The sequence below is a fragment of the Drosophila busckii genome, chromosome 2R, assembly GCF_011750605.1.
Source record: "Drosophila busckii strain San Diego stock center, stock number 13000-0081.31 chromosome 2R, ASM1175060v1, whole genome shotgun sequence".
NCBI classification, from domain to species: Eukaryota; Metazoa; Arthropoda; class Insecta; order Diptera; family Drosophilidae; genus Drosophila; species Drosophila busckii.
In genome coordinates, this window is record NC_046605.1 from 14,335,309 (window position 1) to 14,350,627 (window position 15,319).

Consider the following 15,319-nt stretch of genomic DNA (forward strand, 5'->3'; position numbering starts at 1 on the left):
GGTTAATGCTTTTCAGCTGCTAAACATTCGCAATTGTTTTAATGTGCACTCAAAAACTATAAGCAGAGCTTTACGCGTACACAAAATTACACATAAAATAGTGCAAGGCACATTTGATAGCGCGATAGTGTTTGTGTCTGTGTCCGCGTGTAATGTGAATTGGCCCTGTTTGCCGCTCTCTTCGCATACGCTAAGGTAAGCTACTATCTTTCTATTTTGTATGTTGTTTCGCTTAGTTAATTACACCATCTTATTAGTTTGTATAAAAATAATTTTGTTTGTGCACAATTTGTTGTTTTGCTGTGCAAAATTTGGTGCTTTTCGTTTGAAGCAAGTTGGCAGCGCCGTCTAAGCGACCACGCCACATACGCATATCTCACTCACACTAGAAGAGAGCTATAAAATTTCTGCAGTCGACAGAAGAAGACAAAAGCAGAAACATAGTAGTGCGGATAACTTTTCATTCATAGAATTTTTATTAATTTGCTCATCGGTGGAAGTCTAGTTATTTCATTTACTTACCGCAACTGTTTTTGTTTCGCATCGTTCAAAACAATCTCGCGCTCAGTGCTAAAAATGTGAAATTTGTTGTGCGTGTGTGTTTTTCGCTTGGGAATTGTGTGACGCGGCCATATTTAAAACAAAAATTTTGTGCTGAATGCTGTGCTCAGGCAAGGGGAGGACACAAAACTTATATAAATACTGCTTAGGTAAGAAAATTGGGCCAGTGGCGTTGTGTATATACTTGACCAAAAGTGCTGGGTGTATGAGAAATGAATAATTAAAGCTGTTTTCAAAAGTGTAAAACGGAATCTCTGTCGTTTGGCTGCTAAAGTAGCTGAAATACGATTTTTCACTCGCACCATGCAAATTGTGTATAACTAGTTGTCATCTCGCTCGCACCTTTTGCCCGAGTGTTGCCACTCTGTTTTTGAGCAAGGCGCAGTGCTGCCAGATTTTCGCTAGGCGCCAAACTTAAATGCTACGCTTATCAGTCATTTCTCATGCGCTTAGCGTTTTTGTTGTTGTTGTTGTGCCATTTGTAACAAGTGTGCAACAAGTGTTAATTACTCTTGCGCTTGCAGTCTGATTTGCAACTATGATGGACCGCAAGAAGGTTCTGGAATTGGATAAAATCTGTCGCGTTTGCATATCGGAGCGTAAGGAAATGCGACCATTGTTTAGCGAAAAGGTGCCTGAAATGCTAATGGACTGCACCAGTGTGGTCGTGGAGCGCACCGAGGGCTGGCCAGACAAGATCTGTGTGCAATGCGTGCACGCTGTCAGTCGGAATCATGCATTCAAAACGCTTGTCGAACGCAGCGACAAGGAGCTGCGAGAGTATATCAAAAGCATAACGGTGCTGGATGAAATATTGTCGCCGCAGGAGCGTAAGCAGCAAAAGTTTCTGCAAAAGCAGTTGAAACATGAGCAAGAGCTAGAGGAGCAACAACAGAAGCTAGAGCAACAATTGCTGCAACAACAACAGCAGTTGGAGCAGCAACAGCAACAACAACAACAGCAGCAACAAATATATCTGCTGCAGCAGCCACAACAACAGCAACAGCCACAGCAAAAGGTAAATTGTGGCATTTGATTGCTTTATAAATCTTTTAATGTTCAAACTTTTTTGTTTTGTTCGAAGCCGTTGCAGAGCAAGGCGAAGTCAAAGCCTGCGCTGCGCAAGGGAGCGCGTCAAACCAAAAAACACCAACTAGAGTCCACACAGCTTATGGCTGAACCAGCTCCAGTTCCAGCACAGCCACATCAAATGCTAGTAAACCAACAACAACAGCAGCAGCAGCAGCAGCAGCAGCAACATCAACAACAACAGCAATTACAACAAATACAGTTGCCCACATTGCAGCCAGCGCCAACGCAACTGTTGCCCACAAGCACAGCTCAGCAGCTGCTGCTACCCAATGGCCAGTTTATAACGACACAGATAGTGACGCCGCAGCTGGCGCAGATTATTAGCACCGGACCACAGAATACAACAGGGAACACGCAGGCTCAGCAGTACTTGCCGCAATTGTTGCCGCATGGCCAAACGCTGCAGCTAGTGCAGCAGCCAAACGGCACACAAACGTTGCAACTAGTGCAGCTGATGCCACAGCGTGCTCTTGGGCCTGCCACAAACACAACGGACTTGTGTCACACAAGCCATGGGGCTTCGCTGGTGGATGCAGAGGTGCAGCTGCTGGACGATGGCGAAATGGAGGATGAGGACTTGGATGAGGTGTATGAGCAGTTGGATGGGAAAAATCATACATTCGAAACTATTATACTGGATGATGAGCAGGAGCAGGATTTTTTAAAGGAACAGCAGCAGCAGCAACAGCTCATCGACGAGGATCTCGCGCAAAGCGACACACAGGACCCGCAGGATGAGTACTTCGATGAGCAACTGCTGCAGGAGCAGGATGACGATGGGGTGGTCAAGCATGAGGAGGATGATGAAGATAATTTCATTATTGAAGAAATACAGCTAGACGATGAGGGCATGCTGGATGCAGACGATGCTGACATGGATGATGAGCAGCTGACGCCTGTGGAGGATTGCGAGTATATGACCGATGAGCAGGAGCACGGTGTGCTCGATGATGACCTGCAGTATGCTATAATGGAACCAAACGATGACGATGTTAGCCCCAGCGACATAGAGCAAGCTTTCATAGATGTGGATGCACAACAGCAGCTGCAGGATCTACACGATCAACAGCAGCAGCAGCAACAACAGGCTGTGGAACTGCAGGGCATCTCACTCAGCAATGCTGTGGTGGAGTTCAGCCAAGAGGCGCTAGTGGCACCCACGCTGCATGTCAGCAGCTCACCCAGTGACACGCCTACGCCGCCCAAACGCGCAAGACGCAACAATCAGCACCAGCAGCAGCAACAACAGCAGGAGCAGCAACAGCATGAACAGCAGCTGCTGGTTGAGACGCCCTGTGATCATCAGCCCACGAACTCTTCTATAAACAGCAAATTAGCTGCGGCAAACTCTCGGCAATTGGTGCAAACAGCTTCTGTGATTGCAGCCGCTGGCGCTGATATAAACTATGAAATTGATGCCAATTTGGTAACCGAATTTATAAGGCAGCATACGTCTCCCCTGGGCTCCGGACGCTACATTTGCCACTTGTGCAACACGGAGTTCAGGCAATTCAAGGGCTTGCAACTGCACATGCACTCGCATGCCAACTGGATACGCGCCAATTGCAAAAAGCAGCCGCAGTGTGAGATTTGCCTGAAGAGCTTCAAGGGTCCGGGCATGTTGCGCATGCATATGAAGACGCATGACGCCGAATCGAATACGCCAGTGTGCAACATTTGCAATCGCACATTCAAGTCCAAGGCCATACTGTATAGACATAGGCAGACGCATCAGTTGCGCGCCTATTGCTGTGGCGTCACCAATTGCCGCAAGAACTTCTCCAATGCCGCCAATCTGCGCTGGCATGTGGAGCGCAAGCATCCGGAATGCGTCGAGCCCTACTATAAGTGCGGAGAATGCGCCACGCTCTACGTGAACATTGACGACCTGCAGCAGCATGTGGAGAACACGGATCACGGCAACACGCCCAGTCCGAGCAACAGTGTGGAGCAAACTATATCAACAATTAGCAGCGGCGCGGGCAGCAATGCGTCTGCCTCTGCTTTCAGCGGCGCCGTCAGCATCGTCAGCAACGGCAATGAGATCAACAATATTATTACAGCGCCCACGGGCTCCAGCGATACGCACGCCGTGGTCGTTGGCTCCACGGGTGAAATGTACTTTGTAACGCAGGCGTAGCCAGGGCAGTTCGCCGATTTAGGCGAGGCATGTAGTTTAGTTAACTAGGCTAATAATCGATAGGTATATTTTGTATATATACATATATTTTTGTACTACATACTTACGAATTAATTATACATATTTTAGATTTGCAATCCCTAGTTTTAGTGGCCAACGTAGATTGTTCATAGTCTTAACGGATCGGTTCGGATCGTATCATACCGATTGTATTCTCGAATTTCGTGTCGAGCGAATTTTTGTAACATAGTTAAGTAAAGTTTTATAATTAGCAACGAAAATCAATTTTTGTACATATGAAGAGCTAAAATTAATGGCTGTTAAGCTTTAAGTAAATTTATAACGAACAACAATTATTACATTATTTGATTATTGTTTATAATGATGGCTATGGCAAGCTTGAAGTTTATACCCAGTGGCGGTCTTATGTTTAAACAAAAAGAAAACTACACTTGCGCTATTTTAGTTTCGGCTTAGTTTTTATTGTTGGGCATTAATTAATACTAAATGTTTGTTTTCTCCTAAACGCAAATAAAAATCTAAATATCAACACTATGTGCTAATAACTAATTTTAAAACCAAAAGCCGCTTTTCTTTGCCTTTTCTTCATCCCCTCATTGTTAGCAACATAAACTGTTGACAATTGTTATTCAATTGTTTTGAATGGAAGCACACAAGCCAAGGCCTATGACAGCAGAACCCACATCGATTCCCCACGTGCCAATGCTATTATCAGCTTGTCTTGCTTGGATTACAATTAGAGCCCAGTGGGTGAGGTGGGTGGCATTATGTAGTCGACCAAACATTAATTAATTGAATAATTGTGCTGGAAAATTTGTGAGTGATAAATCTTCAGGCGTTGATATGAAATTGTTTGCGAGTTCATACAAAAGATATAACATTTACTGAAAATTTTATTTTATTTGCATGCAATAAATATTAATCAAATTAATTGCAGCAATCAGAAAAAAAGCAACAATTATTTTCCAGTTTATACAAATTTGATTTAATTGCTCACAGATTACGAACCGTGTATACCTTGCACATTAAAAATAAATTAAACCTTTTCAGTTCCCGTTGGAAATATTTTATTCAGAGACACACATTGTGTAAATTTAATTTTCTTTAGCTTTTTTATCACACACAAATTTTCCCATAAATTGATTAAACCAATTACAAGCTGGAAACCTTCTTTATACATTTTAAGGGGCATAAATAATAATTGTTTGAATCTTAAGCTCATTATGATTTAAGTTCAAGCGGGTTTGCAATTCGTCTTAACCATTATTTGACATAACTGCGGTCTATCATTTTGCATAATCAAAGCAATCCGAACCCTTTGTAATTCTACGTAATTTGTAATACGAGCCAATGCCCAAAAGCCGAGACGCAATTTAATTACACAGCAACTTGCGTTTACTTAGGGCTAGGGATAGGGGTAAGGGCGCTAGTTTTTCGTTTATCATAGCAACCGTAGAACATTTGGGGGGAAGCTCCAGTGCGTCATTTAATGCGCAGCAGTGAATATGAAACCCCAAGAGATACAATTATAATAAACAGACACATTATGGGTTCGGACTACGCAATTTGCATTAATTTGCATTATGTCGATGACGTTTTTAACACAATTTTGCAGGCAATTAATTAATGTGTAGTTTTAGCGAGAACTCATTATTTATTATTATCAGCTGTGAATTTAAAGTGTCAATAAATTCGGCTGCAATTCGATAATTATTATTAATTAACAAAAATAAATTGGCGCAGCCATTCATTACGATTAGATAGACAATAGGCAACAGCTCTGCTGTCAGTTATTGAGATTTATAATTTATAAGTCTTGACTGAAATTGCTAGCTTAAAAATGTATAAAAGCAATTTGCTAGCACTTACTGCTTGGCCTTGAACTTTCAGCTTACACTTGTGGGCGGCGTCAGTGGGTGGCAAGAAATTTTTAATAAATAGCAAGCGTACGCTATAAATGTGCGCAGAAACATATTTTAATAAATAATAAGTAGTGAGGAGACAACTTTTGACTTTAATTCGCCGCCGCACTTGCCAAATGATTTCAAATTTAATTGATTTGACAAGCCAAAACATTTGCGTATAATATGCAAATAATTTATAAATGAATTTCTAGCATATGAATGTGTGATATAATGAGCTTTTCTTTTTATAAATAAATACTTGAGCTGCTTATTAGTCAGGCCATTTCCATTGCGTCATATAATTTTCATGGAATACACGAAATAATTTACGATGACGCCTTAAAGCTGCGCATAAATTCTTTTAAATGCAAGTTTGCATTTTGCATATTTGTTTATCAATTTGTAAATCAATTTTGCATAATTGCATGACACTCATCAAATAATAAACAATCTTTTGTTTTGTTTATGGCAGCGTTAGCAACAATTTGTGTTTATTTTTGCTTTGCCGGAAGAAAACGAAAGCGCATTAAATTCATGAATGATTGTTTACACAGATCTCTGATTCTGATTGAGAATGAAATGATGCTGCAAGTTGAGTGCGTACTAAGTGGGTTTTGTCTTTTGCTTACTTCAAAGAGCAAATGCGAACATTTCCTTATCGCTAGCACACACAGCCCCGCCCCCTTTTCTGTTGAGATGTTGTCACCATTGACGCAATTAAAGAGAAAATTGTTTACCATTTCATTTATCTCTATGCACAAATTTGCACGACATTTGTTTTAATTACTATAAGCAGCTCGTTGTTGTTGTTTTTGTTGCTCAACCAATACATTTAGAAAAATTCTGCTTGCTTTTTGTTATTTGACTTTGAAAACATCACGAATTTGCAATTCACTTTATGATTGGCAAATTTTGTTTAACGTTTTTGCATTGTCAGCTTTAGTTATCATTCTTATTTGAGCTTACAAAATGTTAGAAAATTTATAACGATTATGAACTGTTTCTATATTAAATTGTATTAAAATTATTAAAAGTTTTATTTGATAGTGATTAAATTCCTATTCAAAGCTAATATTAAAATTGTAGTAATAGCACAAAATTTAGACTCTTAAACATTATTTGTAATTTAGAAAAATAAGACATAATAAATATTGTTTTGTATATTTTTCATTCAATGTACAGAACAACAGTACATAACGGCTTTTTCTTCTTCTTTCTTTCTGGTGTAGCTCATTCAGCAGTCGCCTATTTCTGCTTGCAATCTAACCTTCTATGTTCTATTCGAAACACTCGTATTTATTTATTTAATTTTCTTATCGTTTGGCATTAAATTGAACTTGATCCACATATGCTTATAAATACATTTGCATGCAAACAGACACACATACGTAAATTTAAATTTACAGCGTTAATTACCTGCATAGAAATCTTTGTACAAATATTTATATAATATATGAATTATAGTCTGGCTGCAGATCGAGTGGCAATATATTTTTAGTTCTAGCGTCTGCACAGGTTGCCAAACCCAAAGAAAAATAAATAAATAGTAAATAATTGCGTCGCAAATTTCTTATAAAAAGTCAAATTATATATTAAGAGCAATTGTAACACAGTGGGCCAAAAGCGTTGTGTTTATTTTTGGCCATTGGTATTGACATTGATTCATGTCGGCCCTGAATACGTGACTATATTAATGCCAGACTAATACACACACACGCACACACACACAGATATATATACTACAGCTGCTATTTATATTTGCTGTCTGTTTATGTTGCCTACTTATGCGGGCACGCGGGCTGATCAACAATTTGGCATAGAAATTCTTTGTTTATGCTAAAAGCATTCATCATCTGTGCTTGCCACTTGTACCTGCTAATATGCTGTGGCATGGAATGTGTTGGCGTTGCGCCAAGAAATACAAAAATGAAACGAACGCCCACAGAATTGTGGCAAAGTTTAGTTGGCAACAGCTGCTAATAAAGTTCATTTTGGCGTGGTCATGGCTCGCCATGCCCCGGCGATTGCTGCTGCTGCGAATCGAAAACGAATTATTTTAGATTTTATTTTTTGTGTTTTAAGCAATGCTGACCCATTGCCAAACCGCTTGCGCTGCCTCGTGCCTGGCGCTTGTCAGCACTTTGCCTCAGCGCTGCCCCACCCGCTGCCCACACAGCATTCGTGGCGTGGTGTCCACGTCTTTGATTCGTGGCCATTGTTCCGGTAACGATTGCAATTCACTAGGAAAATCCCACTAGAAAATATCTTGAATTGCGCGCTCAGATAGATACGCAGATATTTTTCATTCAATGTCATGAGCAAAGGTTGCTTTATATCAAAGAAAACGAAATGTTTGTGAAATGTCAACGACTTGTAGCGAAATATTTTGTATATTTCTGAAATGTTTGTTTCGAGCCATTTTGCAATTTATTTATAGGCCGCTTACATTGAATCGCCAACAATACGTGGCCTAAACGCAAACAGCTGTTGTTTTTCACGTTGACTCATAAAAATGAAAATATAGGCTAAAACCGCAGTTCGCAGTTTGATTGTTATGGCAGCAAAATTTCAATTGACTCATTGATTTTAGAGGGGGGAGCGACTGCTTTCAATTAAATGGTTGACAGGCGCGTGTTTTCAATAAATGTAGCATGCTCTCTCTTAGAGAGAGAGAGAGAGAGAGAGAGAGAGCGAACAGGCAGTCACGGGCTGGAACTGGCTAACAAATGGAAATTGCAAATTGAATGACAATTGCTCTTGTGCACGTATTTGGTTTGTGCCATTGTCAATGTCGACACGGGCGGCACTTCAGCAATTAGCTAATGTCAAGTGACTGCCATGCGCTGAGCACATGTCCTGCTGCAACTCCTTGAGAGTGTCCTTGCTGCCTGCGCTCCGTTCCCACATTAATATTGAGCGGGTTAGCAACGCTGCCTCTGCCCAACAGTTTGCCAAGATTTGTCTGCTACACTTTTGACTGACAATTTATATGCAGCCGACTGTCACGCAAATTGGCCCACTAAATGGCTAATGCTAATGCCTGCTGCTGCGAGAGACGACGCAACCAGCGCATTATACTTGCAAATAAAACTTAAATGGCAATATGCATAAAAACTTACACTGCTCGGCATATTTATTTTGACAAAAAAAAGTACAAATTATTGCTGCAAAGAAAAATTGAAAATACTTTAAAAATATTAAATAAAAATAGCAAAATTCAAAAGCTTTTAAAAATATTATATATGCAAATATTGGCTGCCAAAAGTACTTTGACAGTTTGTTTAATTTTTTACAAAGTAAATATGAATTTGTAGCAAGTAAAACATTTCAAAAAAATTATATATTTTAAAAAATGTACTCAAAGTTCGAAACGTCTATGTTTCAGTATACTAATGCATATATAATGAAATCTCTCATCATTTTGTGTGCTTAATAAATTTAAATCAATCTATTTTGAGATTTTTAAGCATCTGCGCTTATTTAATAACCAACCATTAACTTGGTCAATATGCAACGTTGTGCATACCATAATAAAAGTATATTAATTTTAAATAAAATATTAACAATATTATTGAAATATTTTATTGCAACTGATAAGAGTTAAAATTAAAAGGATACTATACAATTCCATATAATTTTAGCAATTTTCCAATATTCCAATTTGTTGTCAATATAGATATGCCGACCACTGTATTATTTGTTGTCTATGGGCAAGTACTTATTTGCAAAAACCAATCAACAAGCACCGCAAACAAAATGATTTATCAATAATTTTTTTCAATTAGCATCAAAATATCACGTGCATGTCGGCTGAGCATAACAATTTGTTATTTGTTATTGTTATTGTTGATGAGATTTATGTGCTAGTTAAATAACTTGTCGTCAGCAAATTTGAATATTTTATTTGAACTTTAGTCTTAGTGTCATCTCTATGAACAGTTTAGCGCCCCATGTTGCGCTTGAAATGAAAATGTTGTTGCATTTGTTTTTGTGTGTTTTAGCCTGCTGAAGCAGCCTCCACATGCAAAGTCAATGCCAATGTCAAGGATGCACAATGGGGAAACAATGGCAGCAAGAGCAGCTCAAGCGGCGCCCACTTGGCTGCCTCGAGTTGCCATTCGCCCAGGGTCAGAGCCAACAATTACAGCAAAAAAAAGGAATGAAGGCATGAATAAATTATCCTTGTAACAACAGCAGACACAATGGCTGGCAACAAAAGCGTTAATAAATATCAGCTAAAGCGCTATTTGTGGCTGACCTTATCTAAAGATATGCTATATACTATAGGCTAGTTCTCAACCGATGCGTCACATCGGTTCTCTCTCTGTTATTATCAGTGAGTTCTTAGGCCTCGGTTTGTATCTATTTTTGGCAGGCGGCGTGCTGTGTAAAAATATCAAATTGTTGCGTCATTGTTTAGGCATTGTGCACTGACATTTTACGACAGGACTGACGTTAGCCAATTTCACTTTTATTTCCGGAACGTGCCAAACTCGAGAGTAACACACGCGAAGTTGTTGCTGTTGTTGTAATTGCCACTGGCGATATCTCTGCCACACTATCCGTGGCAATCGCAATTGTAGCTCACAACTTTTTTAAAAGACAGCTCTTGCTAAGAAGTCGTGACAACTGTAATGAACTTTGCTTCAACTTGAGTTCGCTATAAATAGTTTACTTTCTAGAAATTTCTTAACACTCTATAAATCTAAATAGTTTGTCATTACAGCTACAATTACATTTAGTTTTCATTACAGTTGATATGTTCAGTTCATATCGAAAGCAAAAGTCGCAGCTTTATAGCTTATAAATTATTCACTTAGCACACTTATAGATAGGCTCAAATATTATGGCATTATTTATGGCGTATGAAAATTTGATAAATTTTTTGCTAGCGATAAGAACTGTTGTGTTTTGTCAACAATAGCTGTTGTTTTATTTTTACTCCTCTCCCTATTTTAATTAGTTTATCTGCGGCAAGGCGATGCGGAAGCATCTGAGGCGTGTGCCGCAGGGCAGCGAAGGTGACCTGGGAGCTCCATTAGCTTCCGTTCACAAATATTTGTTGTTGACAATTGGAGAGGAAAAAACAATTTGCCAAAGCGCGTTTTACAAAATAAGATTTCGCAGAATTGTAACAATAATTGTTCTTAGGCGTAGCTAACTATATCTGTCGATCCATTGATGATTTCCAGCTTGTGGCTGATTAGCTGCCGTCGACAATTGTCGACTCAAATCAGATTAGATTATCTCTTAAATACTACAATGTTAATTCGCAATAATTCATTGTTTATTTAATTAAGCGCCAAACTGGTTGAGCCTGGTGCAAACGCGTTCGTAACCATTTCCAAATCCAAACCCAATCCTGGGCAACAGCAACTGCAGTTTGCAGTCAAAACAAACGCAGCGAGAGAGCACAACGCTCTCTCTCGCTCTCGCTCTCGCTCTCTTTCAGACGCTCTCAGAGAGCATTTGCGCACGCTATTAGCTCAGCATGCGCTACTGCTCGCACGCATAGACTTTGGGCGAATGGCATAGGAACAAGTGTTGCTGACTGTATATGCGTCTCGCTTGCACGAAATGTAGCTGAAAGATACTTTGCGAATTGTAGCTGAAAGATACTTTGCAGTCAGTTTAGCCTCTCAACTCGCTCGGAACGGACGTGTTCAACGCTTGGAATTGAACACAAACCAAAAAAAATTCTGATAAAAATCGCGCTTTAAAGCCCCAAACACGAGTGCAAGAAAATTCAAATTAATTTGAGAAGCTAAATTTGTGCACACATATATGATTGTGTGTGTGTGTGTGTGTGTGCGTTTGTGTATTAACTAAAGTCATAAAGCAGAAGCTAAAGTTTAACTTGCCACAGCGAGCGTATATATAAGCATACATATATATACACTCAAGTGTGTTTGTGTGCATGTGTGTGTGTGTATAGCACAGAAATTTTCACATACAAGATTCAATGTGGAAAATTGAATTGAGCAATTTGTGCACTCAAGCAAATGAAAATTATATTAAGAGTTAATTTGATTAATCTCAACAACTGCAGCTGCAAATTAAAAGCGACGGATTAAAGGTAAATGCAAATGCTAAGAAGCCAACAACGTTTAGTCAAATATATATTTTTCTCTTGCTGCCCTTTTACACAGTCTGCTTGTGTTTGCGTGTGTGTGTGCGTGCGTACGTGCGTTTGTGTTAGTAAACTTTATTTAATTTTTTTTGTGGTGTGTGCTGTAAAAATAGCCAAGCAAAGAGCAGACGACGTTGAAAAATGGGCAGCAACAACGGCGGGCAGCCAAGTGAGAGCCACAGAGTGAGTGTGGGAGAGTTTGGAGCCTCAGAGAGCGAGAGAGTGCCAGAGAGCGCTAGCAAAACTCAAATTGTCAGTTCAAGTGATTTTTTTGCTGTTATTTTTTTTTTATCGTCTGCGCTGTCGCTTGGCTGCGTTGATCTTTTGTTTTGAATTGGAGCTTAACAGTTTAGCTATTGTTGCTGCTGCTGTTGTTGTTGTTGTTGCAGCCAAAGAGTAGTACGTGTATTTTATCTGTTGTCGTCATAGACAGCAGCAGCAGCTTGTTTTTACTTTTGTTTTTGCACTGCGCTGCGTATATCACGGAAATTTGCTATGCCACAGCTGCTTTTTGTTTTGATACGAGAAATTTACAAGCAAAACAGGCAAATAAACGATTTTACATACATCTGTGCGCGTGTGTGTGTGTCAATGCCTTAGTATGTGTGCGCTTAATCAGACTGGCGTGCGTGCGTGTGTGTGCGTGTATAATTTTTAACACACTTTGGGCTGTTAAACTCGTTTGAGTATTTGTTGCTGCCAAAAATATAAAAATATTGTAATTAATGTTGTTGAATTCAAGAAATTCCGCTTTTGACGAACGTCATTTAAAATGTTGTCCCGTGACTAATAATTTAATTCTAAACAATTAATTGTTTATTTTGCTTTCGCTACTTAATTTAAACCCGTTTCGATGCGCATAAAATTATTAAGTCAATTTATTCAGCGCTTGCCTGTAATTTCTATATAATTGTTATCAAATACGCCACTTTGTCAATTACTTTATCTTCTACGCAAAGCCCATAAACTATTCGGAAACATTATATAATTTTATTTTGATTTATGACTTGCGTTTTTTCCACATTAATTTTGCAATTTTTGTTGTTGCCAAGCGTCTGCTATATATGTAATTCTCGCTGCTGTCTGTTCTTCTTATCAGCAGGGCAAGCCTCTATTTTATATATTTATTTGTGTTTGCGATCCAATTTCAAAAATTTTCCTTTTCGCTTGCCTTGCCAGTGAAAATAAATTTACATTTCATTTCATTTATTTACGCTGATCACTCAGTCAAAGTCTAAACAAACAAATTGTGCATTATTATTGCGGAAAATTTGTCAATATGCTAAGTTTGATTTGATTAACAGTTGCTTGCTAATATGCCGTTATTGTCAACGCTGTGATGTTGTTCAGTGAGTAAACTGAGAGACTTATTGTATGTTATTTAACATTGCGAATAATGTTAAGGAATTTTATTTAATGTTCGCAGTAAATAAATATTTAATGTATTGCAATGTTTTGTTTTCTTTAGCTGAATTGAGGTCATTGATTGAAAGTGTAACAATCAATTATAGAGAATTATATATATAAGATATATACATATGTATATATGAACAATAGCACTTTGTTGCCATTGTGGCTGTCTCAGACGCTATTTAGTTTTGATTTATTTTTTCAGTTGTAGCTTGAGCTTTTGTTTATACGCTTTGATATTACGAACTGTAAATCAATTCTTTGTTTTAATTGTTGAGCATTGATTTCGTTGTCGCTTGAATTCGCACTTGTGCGTTAATTTAAATTAATAAACATATGTATTGTTTATATAGAACTCAGTTTACAGCTGATGTCTTCCACGCTCATTGCTACTGCCTTGATAACTTTTATGCTCTGACCTACATTTTTGGACTATATGTATGCCTACTATATATATACCTATCTATGTATATTTGTTTGCATGTAAATGCGTGTGTGTGAAGCATGGGAAATTTGTTGTCTGCTGTCTGTTTACTTTCATTTTGCTTTGCCATTAAAGTAACGCAGCCAAAATGTTGTTTGTGGCCAGTGCTGACAGCTTTTAGCGTTTTTCTTTTGTACGAAAAACGCTAAATTTCAAATTTGAGAAAACTAAATACTTTTAAAGTAGCTTATGGTTAGATTAAAAAATGCTAGTTGGCCGTTTAAAGTAACTACAAAGATGCTAAAATCTTTCAATCCAAATTGTTGTAGGCAGCGAACTTAAAAAGATTTTATTGCTTAGAATATTAAGTTAAGTTCAGCTGAAATCAGTTCGCAGCTGATTTTGATACATAAATTTATTTCTAACTTCAGCTATTTTAACTAGAAATTTTATTCTGTTCTCCATAAAGTTTATATAATTGAAACAAATATACTATACATTGGCTCAATGGTAGATTTGTTTTTATTATGTTGGAAAAAGGAAATTTTCCCGGCTAGCTGAAATTGGCTACAGCGCAATTTGCGGCCCAGTTCAGTGTAGTGCCGTTACGGTTCGAACTACAGCTGATAAGGCGTGTGTGTGTGTGTGGACCCAGTCCACTGCCAGATGGTATGGGGCTGACTCAGCTGTGGAACACGCTATCAACGCAAGGTGCAAAGTATTTATTATTTATTTTGCGCTGTTTTTTTTCTATAATCGTTTGGCAATTTAATGCAATGACAGTGATCTATAGGCTGTTCGGCTATTGAAAGTGTTTTCCGCATGCTCGAACACAAACCGATTTCAATTGACTTTCAAGCTATAAATAAATGCAAGTGCTTAATATATATTGAAAATAAACAAATTTTGCGCTATGCGTAGCCACAGCATTTGATTTTTTAGCGAGTTCAAAAACACTTTTGAGATCAGCTGCGAGTTTGTTGATCTGACGCGCAGTTAATGACACACGAACGAACGATTACGTGCTTATCGCATAAACAAATACAACAAATCGCAAAAAGATACAAAAGTATATTGAAGTGGTGACCAACACTTGTCTAGAAAATAAATAAATAACAGCTTAACAGCCGCGCCGACGTCTGGACTAGGTCTGAACGTCATTAGCCAACTGCATATATTTGCTAAACAGATAAACAACCAGAGCAGTAAGCCACATTTATAGCCATATTTGCTAAACAGGCAGCAGCAGGCGGCTAATATAATCATTAAGGCTAATAACTAACTGTGGGAACTAGACGACTGCGCAGTAGCGTTTTTCATATTATTTATATATTTACTGCATCAACTGTCTCAATTAGCATTTGCCCCAAATTGATAACAATGGCAGACAGACTGGGCGCATCCACGTGCCACACGCCTGAACAATTTGCAACGATTGCAAATCACAAATGCAATTTTATTCAATTGTGCAATTCGCTTCATTTAACATTTGCTCTAATGCTTCAGTTGAGTGACAGACAGATCGTTTTGATAAGCATCAGCTGATGAGAGCGTATTATCTAAATGGCTGTGATTACGACTATTTTATTACACTACAGCGACAAAAGGCGTATATATAGTATATATATATATATAAG

At 38.5% G+C, this 15,319-nt stretch overlaps 1 protein-coding gene across 1 annotated transcript; it reads left to right on the forward strand.

Annotated features, from left to right (window-relative positions):
• The first annotated feature begins 437 nt into the window (after positions 1-437).
• On the forward strand, positions 438-4,338 carry LOC108596162 (transcription factor SPT20 homolog). The gene is made up of 3 exons (XM_017981668.1): positions 438-710; positions 1,086-1,579; positions 1,646-4,338. Exons 2-3 carry the CDS (start codon positions 1,100-1,102, stop codon positions 3,791-3,793), a joined length of 2,628 nt encoding a protein of 875 aa, XP_017837157.1. The 5' UTR covers positions 438-710; positions 1,086-1,099; the 3' UTR covers positions 3,794-4,338.
• The last annotated feature ends 10,981 nt before the right edge of the window (positions 4,339-15,319 follow it).

What these genes read in the sequence shown, in the direction of transcription:
- LOC108596162 (XM_017981668.1), top strand. Translation starts at nt 1,100, where the DNA reads ATGATGGACCGCAAGAAGGTTCTGGAATTGGATAAAATCTGTCGCGTT. An exon ending in AGCAACAGCCACAGCAAAAG is followed by an intron (nt 1,580 to 1,645) that starts GTAAATTGTGGC and finishes TTTTGTTCGAAG; the next exon opens with CCGTTGCAGAGCAAGGCGAA.